Here is a 25,711-nt window from a genome sequence, read left to right as displayed (position 1 = left end):
AAATATCTCAAAAACGCTTTTCTGCAGATATTGTCTTTTGCCTTCCCAAAGCAGAATAAAAGGAACATTCAAGAAAAATTGTTAAGGAATTGAAGCAAACTTTTTTGAAACAGATACTAAGTTCTTTAAAGCTTAATAAATCAGGAAAATTAGAGTAATAATTGTTGTGTGATAAAACACGTCAACAAAAAACAGCTGATCCTTATTGTTGAACTTGACGAAGATTTGTTTTTCAAAAAACGAGGGACGGCCATGGTTGAATTGCAGAATTAATTGGAAGCCTTCATCTGAGACCTTTACATCACTGATGGAATGAAAATAGAAATAACTGAAATCAAAATACTAATGTACTGGCTACAGAAAAGTATGATTTTGATGATGATGATCCGTTTTTCGTTGCAACACAACACGATTTGAATTCCAGAAGTGACTTAAAGTGTTCCTTTTAGTAAACAATGATGTCTTCAATACCAGAAGAATGAAAATAAAAGACGAAAACCTCTTTCTGAAACAGAGTCAAAATTTTAGTTTGTGTTTTCCAATGCTTTCATTATTGAAAATAAAAGAAACTTCCCGACAGTTTCTTCGGTTTTAAATGACGAGATGAAGACAGAACTGAAGTTCTTTTTGTAAGATTGTTTCTTTAACTTTTAGTGATGAAATGAGGCTATAATTGCAGTTTTTTCACGAAACGGTTCCTAAAACTTTGAATGATGAGATGAGGATAAAATTGCGGTTCTTTTCATTTGCTCTTGGGCGCATGTCTTCTCATGTGCAAGGCCAGGTGGTCTGATCTTGCAAAAGATCGTTCACAGACACGACACTTGAAAGGTTTGTCTCCAGTGTGTTTTCGAAAGTGACGCGTGAGTTCGTCTGAACGAGCAAATCTCCAGCCGCACTTGTCCCAGGAGCAACGATAAGGCTTCTCCCCTGTCAAAGAAAGACAATACGATTAAGCAAACAGGCAAATAATTATGATACAAACAGGACATTATTCATCCTTCTTAAATGTTTACTTGCTAAGATTCCTTTACGTTTAAATTTGACCCAAGAAAATTCGTGAACTAGATCAAACTTTTCATTAAATCAAGTTTGAAATTTACCACCGACGAATACCAAAATCAAAATCAGTTTGTTTCAGGGTGGCGACAGGAACTGTGAAAAAAGTTCCCTGACTTTTCCCTGATTTCCCTGATTAAGTTCACCAAATTTCCCTGATTTACGTTACCAATGATAATGGTTTTCTTTCTTTGCTCTACTTGAAATCCATTGTATATTTGTATAAAATGCAGTAGTTTAAACGTTTTAAGTTGTGTAAAGTTGTTGAACTAAAGATACCTACCTATATTTTAAAAAGATGCTACTTTAATAAAATAATTTTTAAAAAAAAGACAATTTTTTTTCAGGGGGAAAAAAATCCACAAAACAGTACAATAAATTTTTATACAATGGAAAGATTATAGATAATTTAAAAATAAACTTTACTTCCAGAAACCACTTAGCATAAGAATTTTAAGAAACTATTAAAATTACTCTTAAAAACATATATGTGTCTTTATGATAGAACTAAAAAGTAATTGAAATTTTTTTGAACTAAGTTTTCAAACAGTATAATAATTGTTGCAAGAATAACAAGTAATAGTGAAAGAATAGAAGTAATGTAATTATTCTTATATAACTAATTGACATATTTATGCAAAACAGATGAAACCATTTGACATCCATTCATAGGGAGCTTTTCTCTAATCAAGAACATAGGTTTTAATGAATGAATACAGCATTTTAACAATAAAAAATAAAGATATTTACTTAAGTACACAAGTTAACTCTATTTCAAATGATTTTAGTACGTAACGAAAAAAAATCTTAGATTGCTTTTGTAACAAACAACTTTGAAATGCAAGGATAAAAAAAAAGAAAAAAAAAGCAATTAGTTAATTTCAAAATACATAAAAGATGAATACAACTTGGTTATAAAATTAAAGAATTACTTAAGTCTGAAGAAAAGAAAACCTTTATAATCTGCGATGACAACAAATAATATAACGGCAAAAAACAAAGTTTTTTGTATTGAAAGTTCAATTTTAGCAATTAAATTAAAAACCCTAAGAAGTAATAACTTTTAAGCTTTTATAGTATTAATTCAAAAACCAAAGATTTCTTCATGAAATCGTGATTACAGCACTTAATTACTTCGAGACAATGGAATAAAGGCAAAGGAGCTAAGACATTAATGAATACTTCCTCTTTGCCTGTATAGTTTTTTATTTTACGTAGCATTGAAAGCGTAAAAGGAAATTTCAAGCTAGGTAAAATAAACAACCTAACAGACACAGAAGCAATCTTAGGAAGTTCATTCTGTGGTTAATAAGTAAGATTCAATACTTTGACGTTGAGGGAAAAAGATGCACAAATATGCAGCAGTATAAAACCGCACCTTATTAATTTTAATTTTTTTAAACAGATAATTGGCGGAAAATGCGTAGGGAATTATAGTACTTAATTTTGTAAAGCAAAAAAAAAAAAAATTTTTTTCTTCATAAAATCAATTTTCCCTGATTTTTATTATTTTTTCAAAATTCCCTGATATTTCCCTGATTTTTCCCTGATTAATAAAGTTCCCTGACTTTTCCCTGATCTCCCTGATTTCCCTGATCTGTCGCCACCCTGTGTTTTCAAATCGGAACTTGTATGTTAACAACGTTTCAGCTGAGTACGTGTGGAATACGTGCTTGTTAAAACCGTGGGTCCGAAAACCCTGTGGTTGGCCGATAGCAATAACCATGGGCGCAAAGCTCGAGGAAGGTTTCCCTCTCCTTCAGAACTATACCAAAAATGAGGAAGTGCTGACTGATGGTGCTGTTATTTATCAGTCAAAGACGAAAGTGGTGCCATTGCTCTTATAAGTGCATCAGTTTCACAGGAACCATGCCCGGCTGCCTTAGTTCCAACATTACACTCTAAACTCTATGCAAAAAGGAACTTGAGCATCCCAAGTGCCATTAATTGCAACAATAACAATATAAAAAACGTATGTATGAATTAGAAGGTTTGACTTTTTGTTAGACAGAAATGCAGCTGTGAGATTTAGATTTACAAATTTACATAAGGGTTTATTCCAAACTGAGCTAACGCCCCGCGATGAACTTTTCCCGGTGCTTTCTCATGCCAACGATCGGTAGCCACCTCTCGTACCATGTGGTGAAAGTCATATGTTAATCCTAAGGCTTTACTGGTAAGGAGTGGTGAGAAGAAAAGGAAAGACAATACCAATATTTAAATTTACAACTGATTTAAACTTTCAATGTTAAGTTTCTTCCTGTTTCCAAATTGAAAAAAAAGTTTTTCAAATTAGAAAAGGAAATAAAGGTATGAGAAGCTCGGATGAGATCTTTTGAGCAAAAAAAAATTTCCGAATCAAACTTTTCCCACAAAAGTTACTAGAGAGGAAAGGACAGAAATACCGACCGAGACGGACGCATTCTTTTCCACTTCATAACACTTACTTTCAAAATATTCTTTACATTAGACTTTTTCTTTTTCAATCATACTACGAGAAAGCAGGCATGTTATTTAAACAAAAACATACTGTCCAAGTTCAATTGCACAAGTTAATAGAAGGAGGGGGGGGGGGGTTGCCTCGTTCCTTCATATGAACCGAATTCGAAACTTGCAAAAGTCGGTACTGAAAACATTCAATCAGACCAAGAATACAAAAAAAAAAAATTCTGAGAACAAATATGCAAACTTTGGAGGAACAAGAATTTTACCTTGATTTTTGTATAAGACCAAAAATTTAAAAAAGTGAATAAACCATAAATGACTAGGACTTCTAAGCAAAATGTTTGCCTCAGTTCAAATGTGAACATTTGGGAGAGAAAAAAAAAATCAAGTTTTGACTGGTGTAAAATTAGGGCAAAATATGTTTTTGGTTTATATCATAGGCGACTCGTGCGGTGGGCAAGGACACAACTGCTCCCTCACTTTCAAAAGTAATAGACCTTACCCCTCCACTTTTCTAAGTTTAAAATAAAGGATCGATCAAAAAATTGTAGTGATCGATTCATCTGTCTAAAGAAAGAAGAATGGACCAAATGAGTTAATGTTATAATTTTTTCTCATGGTATTATTTCATGAAAATTAAAATGGAGTTTTGAATTGAAACGTAAGAGTCTACTGTGGTCATCGTTCCCGATTTTGGAGGCCGTGTCTAGAATTTGTGTTTAGAGACGGTCATTTAGTCAAAAGGGACGTTAAAATCCAATAATGTAGCGCATTTTCGGAAGAAAATGTTTTTTTAATGGGGGCGGGGGCATCTCACCTCTCCCCCAGCATCTCCTGTGATCCCCACTTTTTTGGCGCATCTGCCGTCTATGGTTTAATGCTATGCACTTATCATCATCTTCTTTAGCTATATTTATACTCCGAAAACATGCTCCTTTCAGAAATAAAAACAGTCGAACTCGCTTATATCGAGCTCTGATTTAACGAGAACTTGGATTTAGCGAGGACATCAAACAGATTTGGTAGGTAAAATGTCAAGTCTATGGGAATATAACCCGCTTTTAACGAGCAAACCTCACTTAAAGCAAGCAAAACTTTTGCATATCATAAAATTTCTTCTGGCTTCCACTTCAGAAAAGAAAAAATTATCCTATTTTTTAAAAAATTCCATAAACATTTTGAATCCAACCGAAAGTTATATATAAGACATAAATCCTGAGAACGATCCAACAGCTATCGATATACTCAATGTCTTCTAAAGTGCAGAGAAACTTCTAACTGCTTTGAAGCCACGGACAAAGATGACGATGTTTTTCGGGTGCACGTTCTTCGGAACCAACAAAAATGGAACAAGACAGTTCAAAGCAAAAAACCAATTTCTTAGGTACTGTACGGAAATATAAAAATAACTTTTTTTTTTTTTGCAACGAACCCGTTTTTTACGAGCAGTTGTTTATAACGAGCAAATATCGTAGTACCTTTGCGCTCATTATAAGCAAGTTCGACTGTATTCGATCGATTCAAATTTATTGTAATCGACCTCAGTTCAGCTATATAATTAATAAGTTGAGAAGCCATGAAGATCAGATTCATTCATTAATGATTCGACATGCTCACAAAAAGACTCGCTAGCACCTGCAGCATTCATAATCAGGCCAGAATCGAACATAACAGTCTGAAATTTCGAAACTTGAAACCGACATCCAATCCTCAGTGTGACTTAGCACTGACAGTTTAACTCGATGCAACCAGCCATTTTTTTCTTTGCGAATCTACAATTGCAAATGCCTTCCAGCTTCCAGCATAATTTATCATTGTCTCTTGGTAATTCAGTTTTTTCGCTTGTCCGTAGCTGCATTTGAAAAAATCGGCAAGTGAATAAAGTATGAAGTGGAGGGAAAAAGTGGCGTTCCTTTTTTTTTTTAATCTTTTCCACCGAACACTGTTCTGAAGTAACCTAACGTTTCCTGGTACTGATTCATCAATGTCAAAGATTAGGTGGCATGGCCAAAGGGTTGATGGAAATTCTGTAAGTTGGACAGCGCGACGGGTGAAAGTGGTTTGAATGTGCAGTAAAAAAGTGGAATGATTAGAAATACTAGGCGAAAAAACAAATCCATAATTCTTAGGCATAGTCTTGGAAGAGAAGGAGGGACAATTCAATTGTAACTTCTTGAGAAATTAAAATTTTTATAGCAAAAATTCTTTTCCTTTGCAAATTTTCACTTTCTCTTGCAGGGCATTTAGTTTGCTATCTTAGTTGAAAATTCGATTGCATTTTTCAAAAAAACTTTACTTTACAGCTTCTTAAAAATTTAAATTGATCATGAATATTATATTTATATTATATAATTAATTGACTATATTTGAAAAAAAAAAAAAAACTCATCAGAAAAATTAAGCCTTCAGAATACCATTCGAAGTAAATCTGTCACAGTTCTCACAAAACTAAAAATTAGACGCCGACAATAGGCATTACTGACAACTTCACATCAAATGCCTCAAAAAGTATGTTTTGGGAAAGATCTTACATCTATCGGTCGTTTAAGGACAACAGATTGTTCAAAATAATAATTAGTTTTTGTTGATGTACAAAAAAGAAGTGTAAGGTATACATACCGGTAGTGGCCAGTGCTTCAGTAAACCATTTCAAGGTTTATATCTGAAAAAATAGGATTCCAGGTCTTCCAAGGGATTTAAAAGTGATTACCTACTGCACGTTTGAATTCATTGGGAAACCTGGAATCCTGTTTTTCCAAAAAACCGTGAAATGGCGACTACTGAAGCATTCTGAAGCACTGACCACTACCGATGTGTTTACCTTACTGTTATTCAAAAATTAGCTGGGGAAAAAAAGGGACACATGGGATTCTGTTTGCCTAATCCCGGCCCTAAGTGGAAACGGAAAAAAAAAACGGTGCAAATTTTTCCTCCGTACCTTAAGAGATAATATTTTTCTTTTTTAGACGTTTTATCAGAATTATAGCACAAAAAAAGGGCAAAAAATAAGAACTAGCGGTACCTCATATGAAAAAAAAACTGTTGGAGAAATTTACCACCGTGTCCGCCAGGAAACAGGAAATTTTTCCTCGTCCCGAAAACTCCATACACGGCCTATTTCGGCTTGAAAAGACATTCTTCCATGCACCCTGAATGGAAGTTGATGGTGATAAATTACGCCTCATTTATAAGGAGAATGAAAATAGATGTTAAAACGATCCGTTCCAGTGTTCAGTAATTTGCATATCTTCCAACGACAAAGCAGCACCAAGCGTACCTCAAAGCTCAGAACCGGAAGACTCTGAATGGTTGTCGCGACGGATTTGTGTTTCTTGCCTCAGAGCCGTAAAATTGATAGCGGTTTGCCCATTCTTTTGCCTCTGAACGTTCTCTGGAGGAAAGGGACGGATCCACTTTGCAACATGCCGGCACGTGTCGCGTCTAGTGGGTGCGGTTGCCACGAAAAAAAAACGTAAATCGGGGCTCAATTTTTTTCCTTGGGAAAAGGATGGAGGCATGAATTAGGAACTTCCGTTTTTTTCTTACAAGGTGACATGTGACATGAATGTAAAATAAAGGAGCTTGTAGGTTTGATACACAAATATGAACACACACACACACATATATGTATATAGAGGGTGTTCCATTTTGCCGGGCAAGACCTCTATTTTCGCAAAACCGTTAGTCCTAGATGCATACTTCCAATTGCAAAAATGTTCAAAATAAGATGCAGAGTTAAGATATTGAGCATTTGAAGTGAAAATAAAAATGAGTTAAAAAAATTAAATTTTTATACTGGCCCCAGGTCCTCTAACTGATGTTCAGGGAAATATTCTCCATTGAAAAACAATTCCAACACAAAAAGTTTGAAATTAGTACGACCAATATTCACCGAGATATGAAACGCAGCGTTTTGTGACTAACACCACTTTACACTCTCCGTCAATAACACCTTTTGGGGGGAAATATAGCAGTTAATAAGTACTTAATGAAAATTTTACCTAAATTATTATTATTATAATTATTATTATCATTATCATTTTTAAATGCTACCTTTTAAATTAACGCTTTGCAATGAAACGTGGAGCGTGGAGAAGTGGTAGATTCTCCTTATGTTAGACCAAGAGCTGGTTACACAAAAATGTTGATTATAATATACGAAGGAAAAGAGGCATGGGCAGTCACACACATATGATAAAATTTTCTACAGAATTTCGGCTAACATCTTCGAATTAAAAAAGGGATTTTGCAAACGGTTCTGTAGCTGTGCAGTTTTTTTTTTTTTTTTTTTTTTTTTTTTTTTTTTGTGCATTGCTGCAAGAGACAAGTTGAGGCTTTGTTCTTGAATCGTGTGCGAAACGATTCTTATTTTGATTATGGCGAGTCAAAGACAACCCCAAAGCGTTTTGTGACATTTCAGGAAGAAATGCATTAGAGGTAAGCGGAAAATGAATGATTATTTTTGTGTGTAAATATTTTAAGCTTCCTTTCCGGCTACAACCTCCTCTCCCTACTGAGAATCCCTCTTAAAATCTTTTCCATTTTTCTAATAAACTTTAGTAAAGTGCTGTAAAAGTACCTATTTTCGCGAAGCTGTCATCTTCGCGAGCCCGTTGTAATTGCGAAAATTTAAGCCTCGCGAAAGATTTCAACTTTATCAATCATACAATCTACTCTCGGTTTAGTTCATATAAAACCCGCAAAATTTTCTGATCGCAAAATCACCAATATCTTCATTTTCGCGAAAAATAGTGCTTTCACATTAAAAAACTCCAAAAGTTTAAAGCGCAAAATTCGGACAAAAATACCTTTATATTGCTTGAAATCTATCATTTTTAGCAGCGTTTAACAATTGTCCACAATTTTGCCAGTCAAAATTATCTCTTTTTGGCAATTTTTTTTCTTTTTTTTTAAAATATTATTATTATTATTATTATTTTATGTGCCTGTAGATCCTTCTTTTCTCAGCATTTTAATTAAGAAAGAAAAAAAAACTTTGCTTATTTACTAAACAGAGAGGTGGATCCACAGGCAGGGGCAATCGCCCCCCCCCCCTTCACCCTCCAAGGCTTGCAAATTCAAAAAAAAAAATCCGGGAGAAAACCACCAAACATTCCTCCCCCTTCCCAAAAAATAGACTACAACTGTAAATTTACCACTTAATTCCAAAAGTATTCCAGGGACAACTCTCTGAACCCCCTCTTTCCAACAACATTGAAGAAAAAATTTTGGAAAAATTCGTCAAAATTTTTGAATTTTTGAGCTTTACTTTTGAAAACATTACCGTGGAAGATTCCTTGAATCCCACCCCTTCACCTCATGTGGAAAAACAAATTAAAAAAAAAAGAAAGAAAAAGTCGAATTCTAAAACAGAATTAAAATACAGAAACGTGCAAAAAACGGTTTTTCACATTGAAAATTTAGTCATTATCAGGAGAGCCCTTACAAACTAAACTTAGTAAACGTAGTACTAGAATAAAAATGACATCAAGGTTTACATAAAATTATCACTGTCGAGAAAAGTTTAAAAGCAACACATGCACTAGTGTTTTAGCGTAAAAAGCAGCACCCCGATCAAAATAATAAATGAGACGAAAAAAAGAAGAAAAAAGAAAAAATTAAACAAAAATCAGAGCAACGTCACAAAATACACTACTTGACATGTAGTATAATAAGCAATACTACGCAATAGCAGAAACAAAAAGTAGCATAACTTTGGTGTTAAACGCCTCTCGTTTTCGAAATGTTTAGCATTTTGCCTTCTTTTACAAATTGAAATACCATTGATTGAATTTTCAGGAGGACGAGATCAGCTAGAATGGTAAAGGAGGGATATAACTAGTTCTTACAAGTACTTCAAATATAAAACCAAGGATTCCGCGTACTGTGGGGTCCAGGGTTTTTGAAATCGAAAGCTGTAATGAAAGCGAAGCTTTACGAGGAGAAGTTTACTGTCAAGAAGCAGTAATAGTGACGTATACCTGGTGAAGTTCTATGACAAAACAAGAGACCCCTTTCTTCACGAATGATTTGCAAAAACTAATTAAAAATCACTATTTAATGATTATTAAAGTGTCTTTAATCATTTGACCTCGGTTATAAAGGTGTGTGGTTCTTATCTTGTTCTTCGATCGAAACAGTGCAACCAAACTCAATTTACATCAGTATGTTAGTATACTATACTAAATAAGACTCAAACCCTTCATTTAGTGATGTCAGGGAAATCGCAGTGAGAAATTAATGTACTTACGTGTGTGTTTGCGTGTGTTTTTTCAATACAATTTGTAAGGAAAACACACCAGTAGGGGACAGTGCTTCAGTAGCGGCCACTTCAAGGTTTATATTTGAAAAAAAAATAGGATTCCAGACCTCCCAATGGGTTCAAAAGTGCATCAAATGTGGAGGGTATGCCCTCCTGCACGTTTGAATCCATTGGGAAACGTGGAATCCTATTTTTTCAAATATAAACCTTGAAGTGGCCGCTACTGAAGCACTGTTAAACACTGACCACTTCTGGTGTGTTTACCTTACATTAAGTAAATGAGTCCTTCCTGAAAAAATGTGTAAGGACAGGCCTGAGTGCACGACAGTGTACTAAATCTGCTACATATAACTACGAAAAGCCATTTTGACTCATGATGTTTACCAGCAAAAGGAACATTTAGATATAAAGCCGATTTTCCTTGGGCTCCAGTCATTTGGCCCCCATCCATTGAATGCGTCTTGACAGGAGCATCTTTTCCCGCTGCTTCCCACAGACAGGCGCAAAAGAAGCGGAAGAAGCAACAGTGAGACAAGACACATTGTGAGAAGACAAGTGAAGAACCCTTTTTCAGGTGGGCCATTAAGATCAAGTACCCATTGTGGTCAAAAGGGGGATGATCTGTTGCATTCTATTCGAGGACCAGGCAAGGACGGTCTTACATCATCTAGGGCTCGTTTATCACCGGCGACACACAAAAGAGCGGGATTCTTCATAATATCTTTTGTTCGTGTCCTTTTCATGGCTGCTTCGGCTATCCTGAAGGAATGGTATGAACATTCAGTGGGACACCTTTGGAAAACAACTGGGCCTGCTTTTTTATTAGCATGGCAACTTATAAAATTTATTTTTACTTAATTGATATCCATGATTCATCCCAATACCCAATATCAGATTGCAAGTGTTCCACTCAGGGGCGTGCACAAGGGAGGAGAAGAAACACCTGTTGGCCCAAGCTGGCTGAAGCCTGAAGAGGACCCAAGATTTTTGAAATTAGGGGTATGTAGGGACGTAGGGGTAAACAATATTGAGGGGTCCCCAAAACCTAAAAGTCATTTGTGTCGTGCCCCAAAATTTCTGTGTACGCCTCTGGTCCCACTTGTCAAGAGTTAGAAATTAACTGTTTTGTAAAGGCCCTATTAATTGGGATGTTATTCGCTCAGTTATTAGAAACTTTATTGACAATAATCAAAACGCATTTTGCAGCAACTACGCGTATGTGTCTCTCGACTCACTCCCACCTTTCAAATATCTGTTCAAAGTTTCAAACTCCTTTTGGTTTTAGTTTTAAAAAGTTTCCCTTTTCAACTATTAGTTGCTACCTTTATTTTAATCATCCGGAATTAAGCTTCAGCCGTTTGGATTTTCTTCTCATTCATCAAAATCACATTCAAAATTTTTCGTTTATTTCTTAGAAAACTTCATCAAGTTAAGACTTCTATTATGATTAGGCAGCCAATAAGATATTTTTCTCAGTCATTAGTTTCTCTTTACCATTATTTTTGGATTACACCATTAGACATTATAATTTTTCCTTTAGATCTTGAAATTAATTTATGCGGTTTTGTAATTAATATTTTAAGACTTGTTTCCGAGAAGTTTGAATTTTTCTCTCAGTCCTTAGAATTTTTTTGCACAGTTAGTTCCGAAACTTTTCAGCAATATTTTAGACGATTTTTTTTCCTAAATTAGGTTTATGTATGTCTAAATCATAATGAAAGAATCTCATTTGTTATTTCTATTTCCTTTTGTCATTAGATCTTCTTATGAGTCATCAGGATATTAATGCTTTACTGGTTTTGTGATTTTAGCAAAAATTATATCTTTTCTGTGATTGGCTCATTCTTATCAAAATAGTGCAAATCATTTGCAACTTTCGACATTTTTATCAATTTTAAAAATTACCATTAGTTAATCATACTTTTTTTTTTATTGATTCTCCATTTAATTGTGTATAATCAGTTATCACTGGTTTGTGCATAAGTAATTTATGAAGGGTTTTAAAATTTTATTTATTCAACCTTTTTTTTTTTAATTTATTTTTTTGGAACTTGAAGGAAAATATTAGCCGGCCTAGCTTCAAATGATTAAGCCTGAAAATGCGATTCAAAATCGTGATTAAAAATGCAGCAATATAAATTATCAGTTAAATTGCAACTTAAAAAAAAATAACCTATACAAAAGTTATTTTAGATTTATTTCCCAACATTTAATCTGTTACAGCCACAAAGTGAGTGTTATTCTTTTTTTCCCTGATAGTTAATTTGAATTGTTCCTATTATGCTTGTTCTGTAAATGTGATTTTCTTTGTTATTGGAACAATATTTTAAAGGCTTATTTCTCCACTCTGCTACACGAAGTAGTAAAATATTTAAAAACTCTACAGATATTACTTATGTGCAAACCATTGATAATTTACTGTATACAAATGAATGGAGAACAATTTGAAAATGTATTATTAATCGACAGCACTAGCGCAGCCAGGAATACCTTCTGGAGAGGATTTGTTGATGAAAAATACCTTCTGGGGGGGGGGGATTGATGAAAAATACCTTCGGGAGGGTTTTTTTGATGAAAAATATATTCTGAACGGGTTTTTTTCGATCAAAAATACCTTCTGAAGAGGATTTTTTTATCAAAAATACCTTCTGAAGGAGTTTTTTTTTTAAATCATTACAGCCCTGTCATATGCATAAACTACTGTATTGGAATTTGCATTTATGTTAAAACTAATGGCTCTGAGGGGTGTTTTCACCCCCCTCCCCCTGCGCCACTGATTGGCGTAAGTTATTAATATTGATTCTCAAAATTCAAAAATTTCCGACATGATTTGAACTATTTTCATGAGAATCACTCTATTACGTTAGGTACATTTTCCAGTTCTTTGTACGCGTGTACAGACAAGCACAAATTTTGCTGATTAATCAAGACCTTCTCATCAAAAGAATATTATTCAATAGCTTTTGGGTACTTATTCTTAAATTTATTAAATTAATCTAAAAGCAGTAGTACTGCTGTAGTCCACGTACAGCATCGTTCTTTTCAGCGCACCTCCAGAGGAACATAAATTCCAGGACATAATATAGAATGTCAAAAGAATGGACCTTTCAAACTTCGTTTCCTTCCAAGCGATACCGTGTGTAACAAAACCCCTTTCATCTCCTCTCATACACATTGCTATTCATTGTATTATGTTCTTTCTGTTCGACCACGTTCCGAGGCACCCCTCCGAGCCCTTCATTTGTTCGAAATGGTAACTTGACAGATGCGCAAATCTGATGCGAGCTAGTATTGGGAACGAGTTGGCTGAATATCCGCATTCCACTGCTCTTGTCGTCAATATCCCTAGCAGTTTTTTTAAAAATATTAGTACTTTCCTTATATTTTTTAACTTCATCCATAATTTTTAAGGCTTTATTTTTTTATACATAAAAACTGGAAATGTATAGAAATCTTACAAATAAAAAAACAGAAAATAAGGACTGTTTTAAGCAGGTCCTGATTACTGAATAGGTCAACAAGGCCATGGCCTAAGGCACCTATTATGTAGGACGGGCCTGATTACTGCTAGGCCAACTAGGCCGTGGTGCTTTTTAGGGTTCTTCTCAAATTGAAAAACCCCGGTTTCAGCTAATGACTAAAATTGTGGGCTTTAATGGCCCTGAAAAAGCGTTTGGCCTACGTCACCCTGATATCTTAATCGGGCCCCGCGTGTTTTAAGCACATGTTTTTGTTACCCTGAATTGGAACTTATTTTAGCCAACGGCTAAAATTGTTAGATTTAATTGCAGAGAACTCCCAAAAAAGTGCTTGATTTAGGTTACCTCAGTTTCTTGATGGGGTACCTGTGTTTTTGTGTATAAATCGTTTACCTTAATTTAAATTCAACAAAGAGAGTATTAGGAAAAATGGTCAAATACCAATTTTTTAAAAACTGTCCTTCATTCTTATCTTTTTGTCGTTTTTTCTTTTTCTCAAGTTCTAATGAATCATCGCTGATTGTACCAGAAGGTGAAGTAACCCTACTAGCAAAATTTCTTGCATCAACCTTGACAAATCTTGATATTATACTGCTGGCGTCAATATTGATGTGTTTCATACTACATAAAGCTTGCATAACAACATTGCACACATGTTGACGCCGTCAAGATGATATTGATTTCATGCTGTCGCCGTCAAGGTAATTAGTACACAATAGAACAGATGGACCTTCGTTGATACTTGCACATGCGGACAGTTCTTTCGACCCAGCGTCCCTCGCATTGCTGGCACATCTTCCTACTTCGACCTTTGATTCAGTCGGTTCAGAGGAGTTGCACGTGGCGTTGCATTCTTTTAGGCTTCGTTAAGTTGGTTGCTTAGTTATTAGTGTGGAATAGTATTGTTTTAGGAAAAACTTATGAATGACTGATAACTGCATTTGTTTATCAATACAGTACAAAACAAGTCATATCGAAGACGATGTGCGATCAATGTTAGAAATGGCCGAAAATAACTTTTTTTCTTCCCTAGACTTTGAAACAAAGGACACGAAGCCCAGAATTTCGTATTATCACTTCAATCTCACGTAAGATTAATTTTATTCAATGGTTATTTATGTTATTCTTTAAGATAAATTCATATGTTTTGTCCATGGGATATTTTCAATGCTGACATCCATTTGAAAATGTACTTTATTGTATTTATTTATTTATTTATTATTTTGCTATCTTTACTCTTAAATATGCTATATAAAAATTTCCGCAATTATTCCTAACTAGGCATTTTATGTCTTTATAATACAATTAGAAGCATGAATTTAAAAAATAAGTCAAGTTCATTACGCGTGCAAAATGAAGAAACTTTCATTTTTTAAATTAAATTGCGAGTACTATTAATACCTTTGCATGAATTTCCGATCAGATGTCAGCTTTAAGAAAATATTCTCAGGCTAGAAAACTATCTTGAAGAATAACAGAAATAATTAAAGAATGAAACTTCTCGAGTTTAAAGTGAAAATAATACAAATAAATAAATGGATAAAACACCTTGAAAACGTGCTGATTTCATACTGTCATGTCAATGTATCCTGACATTTTCCTGTCATATCAATACGTATGCAATATTACAAAAGCAAGATCATCTTGCCTATACCTTGATTTCATGCTGTCATAACAACATCTTGATATTATCCTGTCATATCAATACGTATGCAAGATTACAAAAGCAAGATCATCTTGCCTAGACCTTGATTTCATGCTATCATGACAACATCTTGATATTATCCTGTCATATCAATACGTATGCAATATTACAAAAGCAGTCTACCTTGATATTTTCCTGGTATTATGCTGCATACACCTTGTCAGTCAATATTGTGGCAGCCTGCTGACAGCATAAAGGGAGTAACATAACAATATTGAGGCAGCATTAATGCAAGATGATTTTTCTTGCATGTCAACCTTTATGCAATACTGAGGCAAGATATTTTGCTTACTGGGGAGATACTGATTACGAAGTAATTGAGACTTTAAAACGATAATCTAAATTTTGAAAAGCTTCAATGATAGATTTTAATTTTCAAAAGAAAGTCACAAGCTTTTCAGAATTCAAGGTTGTTTTAAACCAGGGTGCGTCGAAAAAACCAGGACAAGCAATTTTCCATGTAACTTTTTTTAAATATAAATAAATTAACAAAGCACAAAGAAGAAGAATATTAGTAGACCTTTAGCAATCAATAAATTTAATTAGTTTCCTACTGGCCGCCTTTTGCAGTGATACAACAGATGTGCAACTGCTTATTGAAACTTTAAGCCGAAGGCCGCAAGTCTTTTACCTTTAATCAATCGATTTGAATTTTGACGATGTTTTATTTTTTCTAAGGTGCTTGGAGTGTTTACAGACCAAATCATATCGTTCTGGGAGTTATGCGTTGGTTGAACGGAAAATCAGTGAAAGGTATCTCTTCCCAGCGCGGACTTGCAGCCCGCCTCGAACGTTTCTGGCATGTTTGAAGTCATGTAAATTTGTTTTCTTCAGAATAACTGAACTTTTTGGAACTCGTAAAGCTTCTGTCAGTGCTCTGTTTTTGCTCTTAGTCACACTTATCAGTCACAAATTCCCATCTCACGAACAACTTCTCCCGTGGAAACATAAGGATTTCTGGAACTCACTTTTGGATGGCCTAACGATTTACGGAAATGTTCACTGCTCGTTTTTGTATACTTCCTAGACGTCGACTATCATTTCCAAGACATTTAAAATGGCATACTGCAACAAATACTGTTTTCTGAGGCACAACAAGCAAACGAACTGTCGTTCTTCTTGGTTAAACAACTTTAAAATAATAGCAAGTCTTATGCTTAAAATAGTAAGAAAACCGAAGAACAATATAATAATCCAGGATATACATTGCAGGGCTGGATTGGCCATAGAGCAGAAGTAGCAAATGCTACGGGCCCAGCGCCATGAGAAAAAATTCCAGGGAAAAAAAACTACTTTCCGTACTTGAACCCGTTTAAATTTCTCTCTATATTTCTCTTTTTATCAAGATCTAGCTTTTCTAAATGCTCAGGTAAATTAAAAATCTTATTTTTTCGATGGATTGCTTTCCAGAAATTTCACTCAATTGAAGTCTTAAAAACGCAATTTTAGTTGATCTTTCTTAGTAGAAGAAGAAAAAGCTCCGTGAGTCAGAATATTTTAAAAACTGACCTAAAAATTATAATTTTAGGCAATGTTTGGAGAACTGAGAATTGGGTTTTTCTCTAGATTCGTTCTTCAAGCCTAAAAAGAGAAAAATTTAGGTTGTTTGATAACAATAGAGGAAAGGGGAAGGGGTTCTTTCCTGAAATTGTGTTGAAAACTGAAGTCAATTTCAGGCTATCTTTGGGAGGAAAGGGTTTGAGGGATCGACCCATGGTATAGCTGAAAACAAAATTTCAAGCTATGTGGGAAGATTAGAGAAAGGGATGAGGGTCTGAACTCCCCCAGAAACAATTCTGATTTCAAGTTTCAAATTGCGGTTTTAGATTATCACTGGAGACGTTATCGGGGGGGGGGGGATACGGGTTTTTTTGGAAATTTTGAAATCGAGATGGTTCAAGGGCTTTCTCCGGAATTTCGGGTCTAAAAACTCAAATTTAAGCAATTTTTGTTGATAGCAGGAGAAGGAGGATGCTAAAACTCTTAAAGCACAAATCCTAAAACCACATTTTAAAGCTCTTTTTGGAGATGTTAGACAAGAGAGGGGAAGGGTTATTATCCATATTGTTTGAAAGTGGCTTTTTTCTTAAAGTTTTCAAAAATGGAGTCCTGAAAAGGTAATTATTAGTCATCCTTAAACTCTCTTTGGTTATTTAACTTCATGTCAATTTGTCATCCTCAAAATTTTCCGCCCGCGACACGAGCCCGTAGATCCGCCACCGTAAACAACAATGAACAAAATTAAGAGATCATGATAGAAGAAAAGAAAAAGATTCTGAGACTTCACACTTAGGCTGAGCGAAATAAATAAATTGTTAAGAGACCATTATTTTTTTGATGAACTAAAAAAATTATGTGTAGAAGAAAGAATTTAAATATCATTTTTAATTTTTTCCTCTGAGTGGGAGGGAACTAGAAAGCTGCCGCCCATGCCCCGAATCTATCCCTTTTTTTTTTTTGCATTATCAAAGGTACCAGAAAACTTTTTTATTCGAACTTGAAATTCATGAAGAAAATTGTTTAACATAATCGAAACCCAGCTAAAACTGCTTTCTGGAAAGTTTCAAAAAATTTCCATAGGTGTAATCACGAGTCCCATCCCTTCCTATAACGTCGTCTAATAAGGTAGCCAACAAATGCGTATTTTGGACTATACTTTCGAAAATATTCTATGGGAGTGTACCTCTCCTCATCCAACATTGTTAACGATAGTCTAAAATGTCCGTCACGTTTTCACAACTTCACTTTCGAGAAATTTCCAGGGGATGGCTTTCGTGAACTCCGCTCCAAAATCACCAGAGAACGTAAAAAATACCCTTTCAGAGTACAGTGAAACCTGTATATAACGATACTGTCTATAACAATAAACCTGTCTATAACGATATTGTCCTTGGTCCCAGAAAAATGTTAGCATGAATAATCAAACTGTCTATAACGATAACTTGTCTATAGCAATATTTTTTTAGGTCCCAACTGTATCGTTGTAGACAGGTTTTACTGTATGTAATTTCGAGAATTTTTGCTTAAAATTGTATTTTTAGATTAATATTAGATAATAAATTTGAAAATTTTCCAATGGGACCTCCTTGAACCCCTATACCCTCTCTCTACAATATCATTAAAGATAATCTACGGTTTTATTTAAGGCTTCAATTTTAAAAAACTGCCTGGAGAGAGGGTCGCTGTGAACCCAAATTTTTTCCTTTGATCTTACCTAAGATAGGATGTAATCGCGTTCTTTGACTTCAGTTTCTCCAAATAATGGCCTCCGAATCTTCCAAATTGAGTTTTTAGAATTGAAATATCGAAAATTTTCCGGTGGTAACCCCCGGACCCCCCTCCCTTTTATATCGTCCAAAAATTGCGTTTTTTGAAAATAAATGTTAAAAACGTGTAGCAACGGGAAGACGAGGGGCAATATAAGGGGGTCATAACCTTCGTAAAGCTCTAAAATTATATCCTCATTTATGTATTCATGCGTGTTATAAGTGCAACTCCCGTCTCCATGAAGAAGTGCTCTATCATACAAAAACGGGGGCCCCATTGGAAATATTTGCTACGGGCCCCGCGCTGGCTTAATCCGGCCCTGATACATTGTAAATTAGTTTCTAATAAAGTGAGAGACAAAAATAAATAAAGACACTCATTAAAAAGAAATTAGTTTACTTCCATTCGATGATGCAATCTATGTCTGAGTTTTTTGCTGTACCCTGTATTGTTATTTTGAACTTAGATACGTTAATATTGAATGATTCTTTGAATAACATCCAACTTAAGAATTTCTTATACCAAAGATATTTAAATAATTTCATTTAGATATTTAGAATATGCTTTTCCTTTTCATTTTGTCTCCTTTAAAATACATAGCCTTTTTTTTCTTCGCTCATTTGGATATATCACGTTTTTCCTTTGTCTCCTGATAAGCTGTATATATTTTTAAAAACTATTACTTTACATTTAACAAAATAATAACAATAATAATAATACAGTTATACTTCAGTATTTTCTTCTATTTTTAATCAATGAACAAAACTAGCATAATTTCTATGCACTTAATTCGTTGAAGTTTAAGCCGCAACTTTCGATTCGTATACGTAACAACAAAAATATACAAATTATTTTACATTGTAGACTTATTTTCGTTTATTTTTAATAAGAAAATCGTTTCAATATGATAACAAACTAATATTTTTGTACATACACATGTCATTATTACGTTAATTGAATCTTTTATTTATGACTATGGTTATATAGTGTTTCAGATATATCGTGCTCTTTTGTTGTCTCCCAACAAACGCGGTATAACAAGGGGTTAATGTGTTTGAATTTTTTAACAATATTCTTTTATTAAGATTACATTTGCTCTTTTCGTACTGCATAAATAATAATGATAATTGGTGTTTCTTTTCGACTTTGCCTGCATAATCTGAGTTTTCAGTAATCCGAGCTGATGTCAGTCCTGATGATTTCAGATTATCGGGACTTGACTGAACTTGAAGTCATCCTCATATATAATATAGCGGATTCACTGATCGAGTAACGCTCCTGACATCATTAACAATGAAACACGGTCAGAAAATTTGATAATATTTTTGGCAATGTTTGACATGCAGAGAAATGCTGTATTTCGATAAGGCTGAACTGGGTCCGGTAACTTGACTTTTTTTACTGGTAAGCCTGGGAGAATAAAGAAATGAAAAAGGGGTCAACAATGAACGCTATCTAATGGAGTTAAAATCAAAATGTCACCAAGCAGGCAATTCTTTCGTTCAAACGTAGAAGCAATTTTCACCCGTCATACCTTGACGGGCGATTTTTTAGTTAAAATATGATTTCAGATTTACAACATTCATTTGAAAAATAACTTTTTTTGCAGTTTTTCCTGTTCAATGTAATTTTGATCATTATGCGATGCATCGTCGTTGAAACGTTTGGGGCAAGAAATTCGACAACTATTTTTGTACGAAGGGGACATTCTCCTACACGGAGGGGATGCAGAATTCCTTTTGTCAAGCTGCGAGAAGAAAGTTGGATGCCATTGCCCAAGGTCCATTTTTACCCTTGACCTTGAAATTCGGGACAATTGGACGTCTTTCACTCTCGGCAGGGAACTTCCTTTACAGCGATGCGGATTTTAATTTTTTCGCTCGGTTTCTTTCTTCGAAACTTACGAATTCTATCAGGGCCTGATTTGGGCTTGGGGCCCCATCTTCCTAAGAGACCCCAAATTACTTAAAGAATTATGCATGGCATTACAAAATACAAGAAGTACAAGCATTTTTAAAATAATGATTTGTTAATCAGAGAAAAAACTTCCTTATATGAGAACTTTTATTAATTCCACCAGTTGCGAATTTACCATGTCATTTCTAAATGCTACTAGTGCAGCCAGAAATACTTTCTGAAGGGGGGGGGGGGTAAAATTCCTTCTGGAGGGGTGTTTTGATCAAAAATACCTTCTGGAGGGTTTTTTTTTTTTTTTTTTATGAAAAATACTTTTTGGAGTGAAGAAGAATTTGCATTTATATTAGAACCAATGACTCTGGGGTGTGTTTCATCCCCAAATCCCCCCCCCCTTCGCTGCGTCACTGATAAACGCACATGATTAATGAATAACATAGTTCTGTGATAGAGAAAGCGGTCCCCCAGAAATGCAATCTGACGGGCGCCTAGTAAATCAACCTGTAAATCAACCACTGCATTCCGCTATGGTGTCTTCAGGGGGCCTCCAAATTATTATGGTCCTAGGGTCTTACTTTTACTTAGCCCTGAATTCTATGGCATGTACAATATGCAAATGATATGCTAAAAAATAGTTCACTCAAATAGGATTCGACGACGAAACAACCATCAAATTAATATTAAAATGTGTGCAGATTTTCTTTGTTTATTCGACAGTAAAGTCTCATCATAGCGAATATCAATACTACGAAATGTCTGTTTTAAAGAAATAAATGTTCAGACTCATTTTAATTGCCATTACATTACTTCAAATACATTACAAGAAAATTCTTGACACAACGAACAAAATGTGATTTCCCTTGAAGCTCGGTGTAGCAGGATTTCAGTGTGTTTTAGTATCAATGTGGGGGAAAAAAACACTAATTAAAAAAAAAAAGGAAGTCTATTTTACAGGTAAAAATGGCATTGATGAATACCATTGATGAATGAAATGAAGAAAAAAGTCTCCCAAATGCAAAATATACAATAGTACAGTGAAACCTGTGTAAGTTGACCACTAGCGGTGCACTACTTTAGTGGTCAACTTAAGCAGGTGGTCAACTTATAGAGGTTGAATTATATGATAAGATCTAATTCTGTATCTGAAAAAAAAAGCGGTCAACTTAGACAGGTGGTCAACTTACAAGGGTGGTCAACTTTACAGGTTTTATTGTACATATTTTTTAAAGAAAATATATATGTTGAAAACATTACTCACCCGTATGAATCCTTTCATGCGCTTTTAGATGAGAGCTTTTAGTATAAACTTTTTGACAACCTTAAAAATTAGAAAATAAAAATATTTTAATGCAGAAAATGGTTAACTTTAATGATACAATGAATAAGAAAAAGGAATTTTTTTCGTTAGTTTATACTAATTGCAGGTGCTTAGTTTAAAATGAATAGAACATTATTTTTTAAATCATACTATAGGTATTCTCTGCAAATATTTTCGGAAATATCAAAAATGTTGAAATTTGGGAGAAATTATTTTTTTTATTACTGTGAAAAACGTTGTTAGAATATCAAGAAACATATTCAAAGCATTTGCTTTAGGTATTAAAAGATTTACATCATTGGTCATTCGTGAAATTAACTGGCTGTCAATAGTTACTCAATTATATGACACATGCATACAGTCACACAGACGAATTACTCTGTCCAACATCCCGACTGATACTTTCGGATTCAAAATATTCAGGAGAAGTAATTTTGCCTAGTCACGTTTCGGTAGATCTTTAATTAACAGAGGCATATTAATTGATATCTACATTATTAAACTGCATTCGAATCTGTCATCCGGAACTTTTATGGTCTGACACCGGTTGGATTATTGCCTAGTATCCATTTCAAAAGGTTGCCAAGTCTATAGTTAAATTTCATGACATAGCCAATCTCGCTGCCCAATGTCAAGCAGTCGTCGAAGCAGCTGACTGAATGACGCAGCCAACTTAAGGTGCACCGCGTGCAAGGGGAGCAAGCACCCTAATAAATTTATATACAGGGAGGTGGGTATTTTTCACTTACATTTCGTATCGTTACATTAATACTGGGAACCAATGTTCAGCTGTATGGAACAAAATTAGCGACATTTAGTGTTACGCGGTTTAATAAAAGAAAGTAATATAAATAAATTACAAAAAAAAAAAAAATAAATAAATAAATAAATAAATAAATAAAAATAACATTTAGTTTTTTAATTCGAGTTCCTAAGAAATCAATTCATTCGATCCACTTAAGTCCATTTATTAATGGCAGTTTGAAGTGGCTCAAAATAATCTGCATACTATGGATATATTTGGATAACAGTTCTGTTTTAGAGTATATTTTGAGATTTTTTGGCGATGTTTTTTATTCCAGGGTTCTTTTTTTCTCTCTTTATTCTTTTTCTACACTTTAGTTTTATGTTTCCTTTATTTTTAAATTATTTTTTTTTTTAAACATTCAAGGATTTTTTCGGTATTGGATCATTTTTTACAGGACATATTTTTATTCTTCCTGCTTTTAATAACGTAATGAATATTTTGCTAAGGCAAGAGAAAATGCTTTAGTAACTTTTTGTTAAACCGGAAGACATCCACGCTTTTCTCCAGTACTTCAGTCGAAAACAGCTCAAATATTTGAACTTACATAACGAGACCATGATGAATCTGATTCCACAAATAACCGTGGAATAGCAATGCAACTACAGAAAATTCTCTATGTCTATATGTTGTAAGTCTGGGTCGGAGGAGAATAAACTTCAATCTAAATTTTTCTGGACTTATTTAGAGAGAGAGTTGTGTTTCAATGTGCGCAGAATTCAGAAGAAAAAAAATCGTTAAACAAAAAGGTGTGGCGGGGGTAGGAGTCCTAAAAAGAAACTGCGTTTCCCTCACTTCAGAGTTTAATCAGGCTCTGATCTTTCTCCTCTGTTGAAAAAATTCATTGTCGTTTTTCATTGAAGAGGACATTCATTCATTACATTCTTGAAGAGGTAACAGTCAGTGGTTGAAATTACCGCTTTTTACGAGCAGTAAAACTTAAACCTCATAAAATTTTCATGCTCATAAACCATCTTTTATTTCATGATAAATAATGGTTTGAACCAGAACTATATTGTTCTTTCTTAACCCTTTATACGGCTATTTTTATCTTTATCTATTAGTGATTATTTTTTGGTTAAGCTTGGTTTTAGAAGAAAAAAAATATCTTAAGTGCTTTGAAATATTGAAAATATTTAATTAAGCATTTATGGTAATGTTTTGAACCGGAGAACTATACTGTTCTTTCTTAACCCTTTATAAGGTCATTTTTATCTTTATCTATTAGTGATTGTCAATAACAAGTGCTGGTAATAAAGACCCAATTGCGTATGGTGAGGGTGGTGCCGTACTTATGTTCACCGAATCGACAGAATCACTACAATGTTCTGAATTGTGCGGTTTTAAAGGCATGATTAACCTGGACATTGCATAGTGTCCCATGTAAGTGTTCTGCATTGTGGAAAAAGACACATTTGTGAGTGTATAGGCCATTTTGGGTCCTCTTTTGGGGTGGCGAGGGAGGAATTCTTCCCGTATTAAACATTCATCTGTATTTATTTTATCATAAATTGATGTTAAATATGTCATAAAATTGTTGCAGCGTTCTTGTTGCTTGTTTAAAGTTTTTAACGGAATAAGTTTCTGCTTTATTTTACTATAAAAGAAAAAATCAATACACTCTAACTCGTATAACCATTTGCAGAGGTTAAAGTGATCCTCTCGCATGTAAATAACGTTTACTTTGCTAGAGATCATGTAAAAATTTGGAAAAATGCTGATTGTGCGTGTGTGTGTGACTACCGCGTGAAAACACCATCCGTCTTGTTTTGCACGCTCTAATTATTGCTTCATTTCGAAACAAAACATGTTTCCCAGACATTATTCGAGGAGAGGTAGGGAATTTGGAACATTCAAACATGAACTTAGAACTTCCGAGGAACACAATTTGTTCAATACGTTGGATGGGGAAAAAACATGGCTGTCACATTTGCGTGAACTGACCAATCAGGAGTGCCAAAATTATTATAAGGTCTCCAGTTGAGTAAAGATTGTTTTTTGCGATCCTCTCTAAAATAAACAATTAGTAGGGGGGTGGGGTTCTCTTGATACACACCTGGGAATACGCATCGATGAGTTCTCCTCTTTTCCAGTTCAGGGTTATTTCTTCTGTTATAAGTCCTGGACGTTAGTCCCATGCCTTCCCTGGTATCTATAACGAGTGCTGGTAGTAAAGAACCAGGTGCGTACGGTGGGGGTGGTGTCGTCCTTATGTTCACTGAATCGACAGAGTCACTACCAGGTTCTGAACTGGGCGGCGTCAAAGGCATGATTAACCTGGACATTGCAAAGTGTCCCATATAAGTGTTCTGTATTGTGGAAGAAGACACGTTTGTGAGTGCATGGGACATTTTGACGTTACAGTTGTCATACTGTTGAGCTTGCTTGTTGCAGTTTTCGTACTGTTGGCACGATTTGGCGAATGTAGGGGAGAGTTTGTTGACTTCAAAATCAGGCTTATTGTAAGTTTGACACAACCTATCGTCAATCTCTCTCTTGACTACAACCTGATCTGGCAAACTAACGTCCATCAGTGACGTTAATTGTTGTGAGGAGGGACTGGAAAATGCGTCAGAGTCCATGGACATGATGTTTATTTCATTCTTTATGGGGACAGGGCTCTGGTAAGGCGGTGTAAGACTGTCCAAAAACCCAGATATTTCTTGGGAATCACCGATTTCTGCGAAACCGAGCACATTTTGCTGCCGCGCGGAATCTTCTTGAACAGAAACATGATCCATGAGGTCTGTTCTGTTAGCACATGGATAGTTCTCTTGCTGAGGCCGCGCATCTGTGTAAACAGGTGATGACATCATAGATGTTTCAACTGTTGTGGCGTTTTGATTCATAGTAGCTTGGGATTTTTTCGTACCCTCCAGTAGAAGACTTTGACAAGAACTGCTGGTCAAGATATGCTCTATCAGGCTGTGACCACTCCCTTCGAAGAACTCGTCGACTTGAGAGGCACTTTCTCTGCGGGGTTTCTGGACAAAAGAGAACCCCCATCCATTACTTTTGGCGTATCTATCCAGGGCGTAGTGTGAGGTACTCTAGAAAGTAAAATAAAAATGATCAAAAGCTGAATTAAAATGTATATAGTTAGCATTAGTGTGATAAATTTTAATGCAATCGCTAACTTCTCTCACTCTTTCAAATACGCTAAGATCAACTTATAAATGACTTTTCAGTTGACTTCAGATTGTAAAAAATCTAAAGTAGTAAAAAATTAATTTGCTACAGAAACTGAAAATTGTTGTTACAAATTTGTGCCTGTTGTTGGTGTTCGTTGCATTAAGCTTGCAACACAATATTAATTTATTAAAGAAAACATAATGTATATTTAACCAAAATTATCATAATAATTAATTTTGTTTTTAGCATTTTTAAATCGTTTGTTCAATATTTTCTCATGTTTAGATTGCTAATAATACAGTTCTGAGAAAGAAAAAAAAAATGT

The 25,711-nt window shown here is 34.7% G+C and overlaps 1 protein-coding gene across 1 annotated transcript; it reads right to left on the bottom strand.

Moving 5' to 3' along the window:
* Nucleotides 1–742: 742 nt before the first annotated feature.
* Nucleotides 743–25,035, bottom strand: LOC129224404 (Krueppel-like factor 5). Its single transcript, XM_054858853.1, has 4 exons — nt 24,744–25,035; nt 24,311–24,620; nt 21,390–21,449; nt 743–930 (listed from the first exon to the last, which is right to left on the bottom strand). The coding sequence occupies exons 1-4, from the start codon at nt 24,993–24,995 to the stop codon at nt 743–745; spliced, it is 810 nt and encodes a 269-aa protein (XP_054714828.1). The 5' UTR covers nt 24,996–25,035.
* Between the last annotated feature and the right edge of the window lie 676 nt (nt 25,036–25,711).

Source organism: Uloborus diversus, chromosome 6, assembly GCF_026930045.1.
Source record: "Uloborus diversus isolate 005 chromosome 6, Udiv.v.3.1, whole genome shotgun sequence".
Taxonomy (NCBI): domain Eukaryota; kingdom Metazoa; phylum Arthropoda; class Arachnida; order Araneae; family Uloboridae; genus Uloborus; species Uloborus diversus.
This window is presented reverse-complemented; position numbering and strand designations above follow the sequence as displayed.

Excerpts from the sequence above, each read along its gene's own strand:
- LOC129224404 (XM_054858853.1), bottom strand. The coding sequence starts at position 24,995 with ATGGATCATGTTTCTGTTCAAGAAGATTCCGCGCGGCAGCAAAATGTG. Across the intron at positions 21,450-24,310 it reads TCATCGATGCGTATTCCCAG|GTTGTCAAAAAGTTTATACT; the intron begins GTGTGTATCAAG and ends CTAATTTTTAAG. Across the intron at positions 931-21,389 it reads GCATGAAAGGATTCATACGG|GGGAGAAGCCTTATCGTTGC; the intron begins GTGAGTAATGTT and ends TTTCTTTGACAG.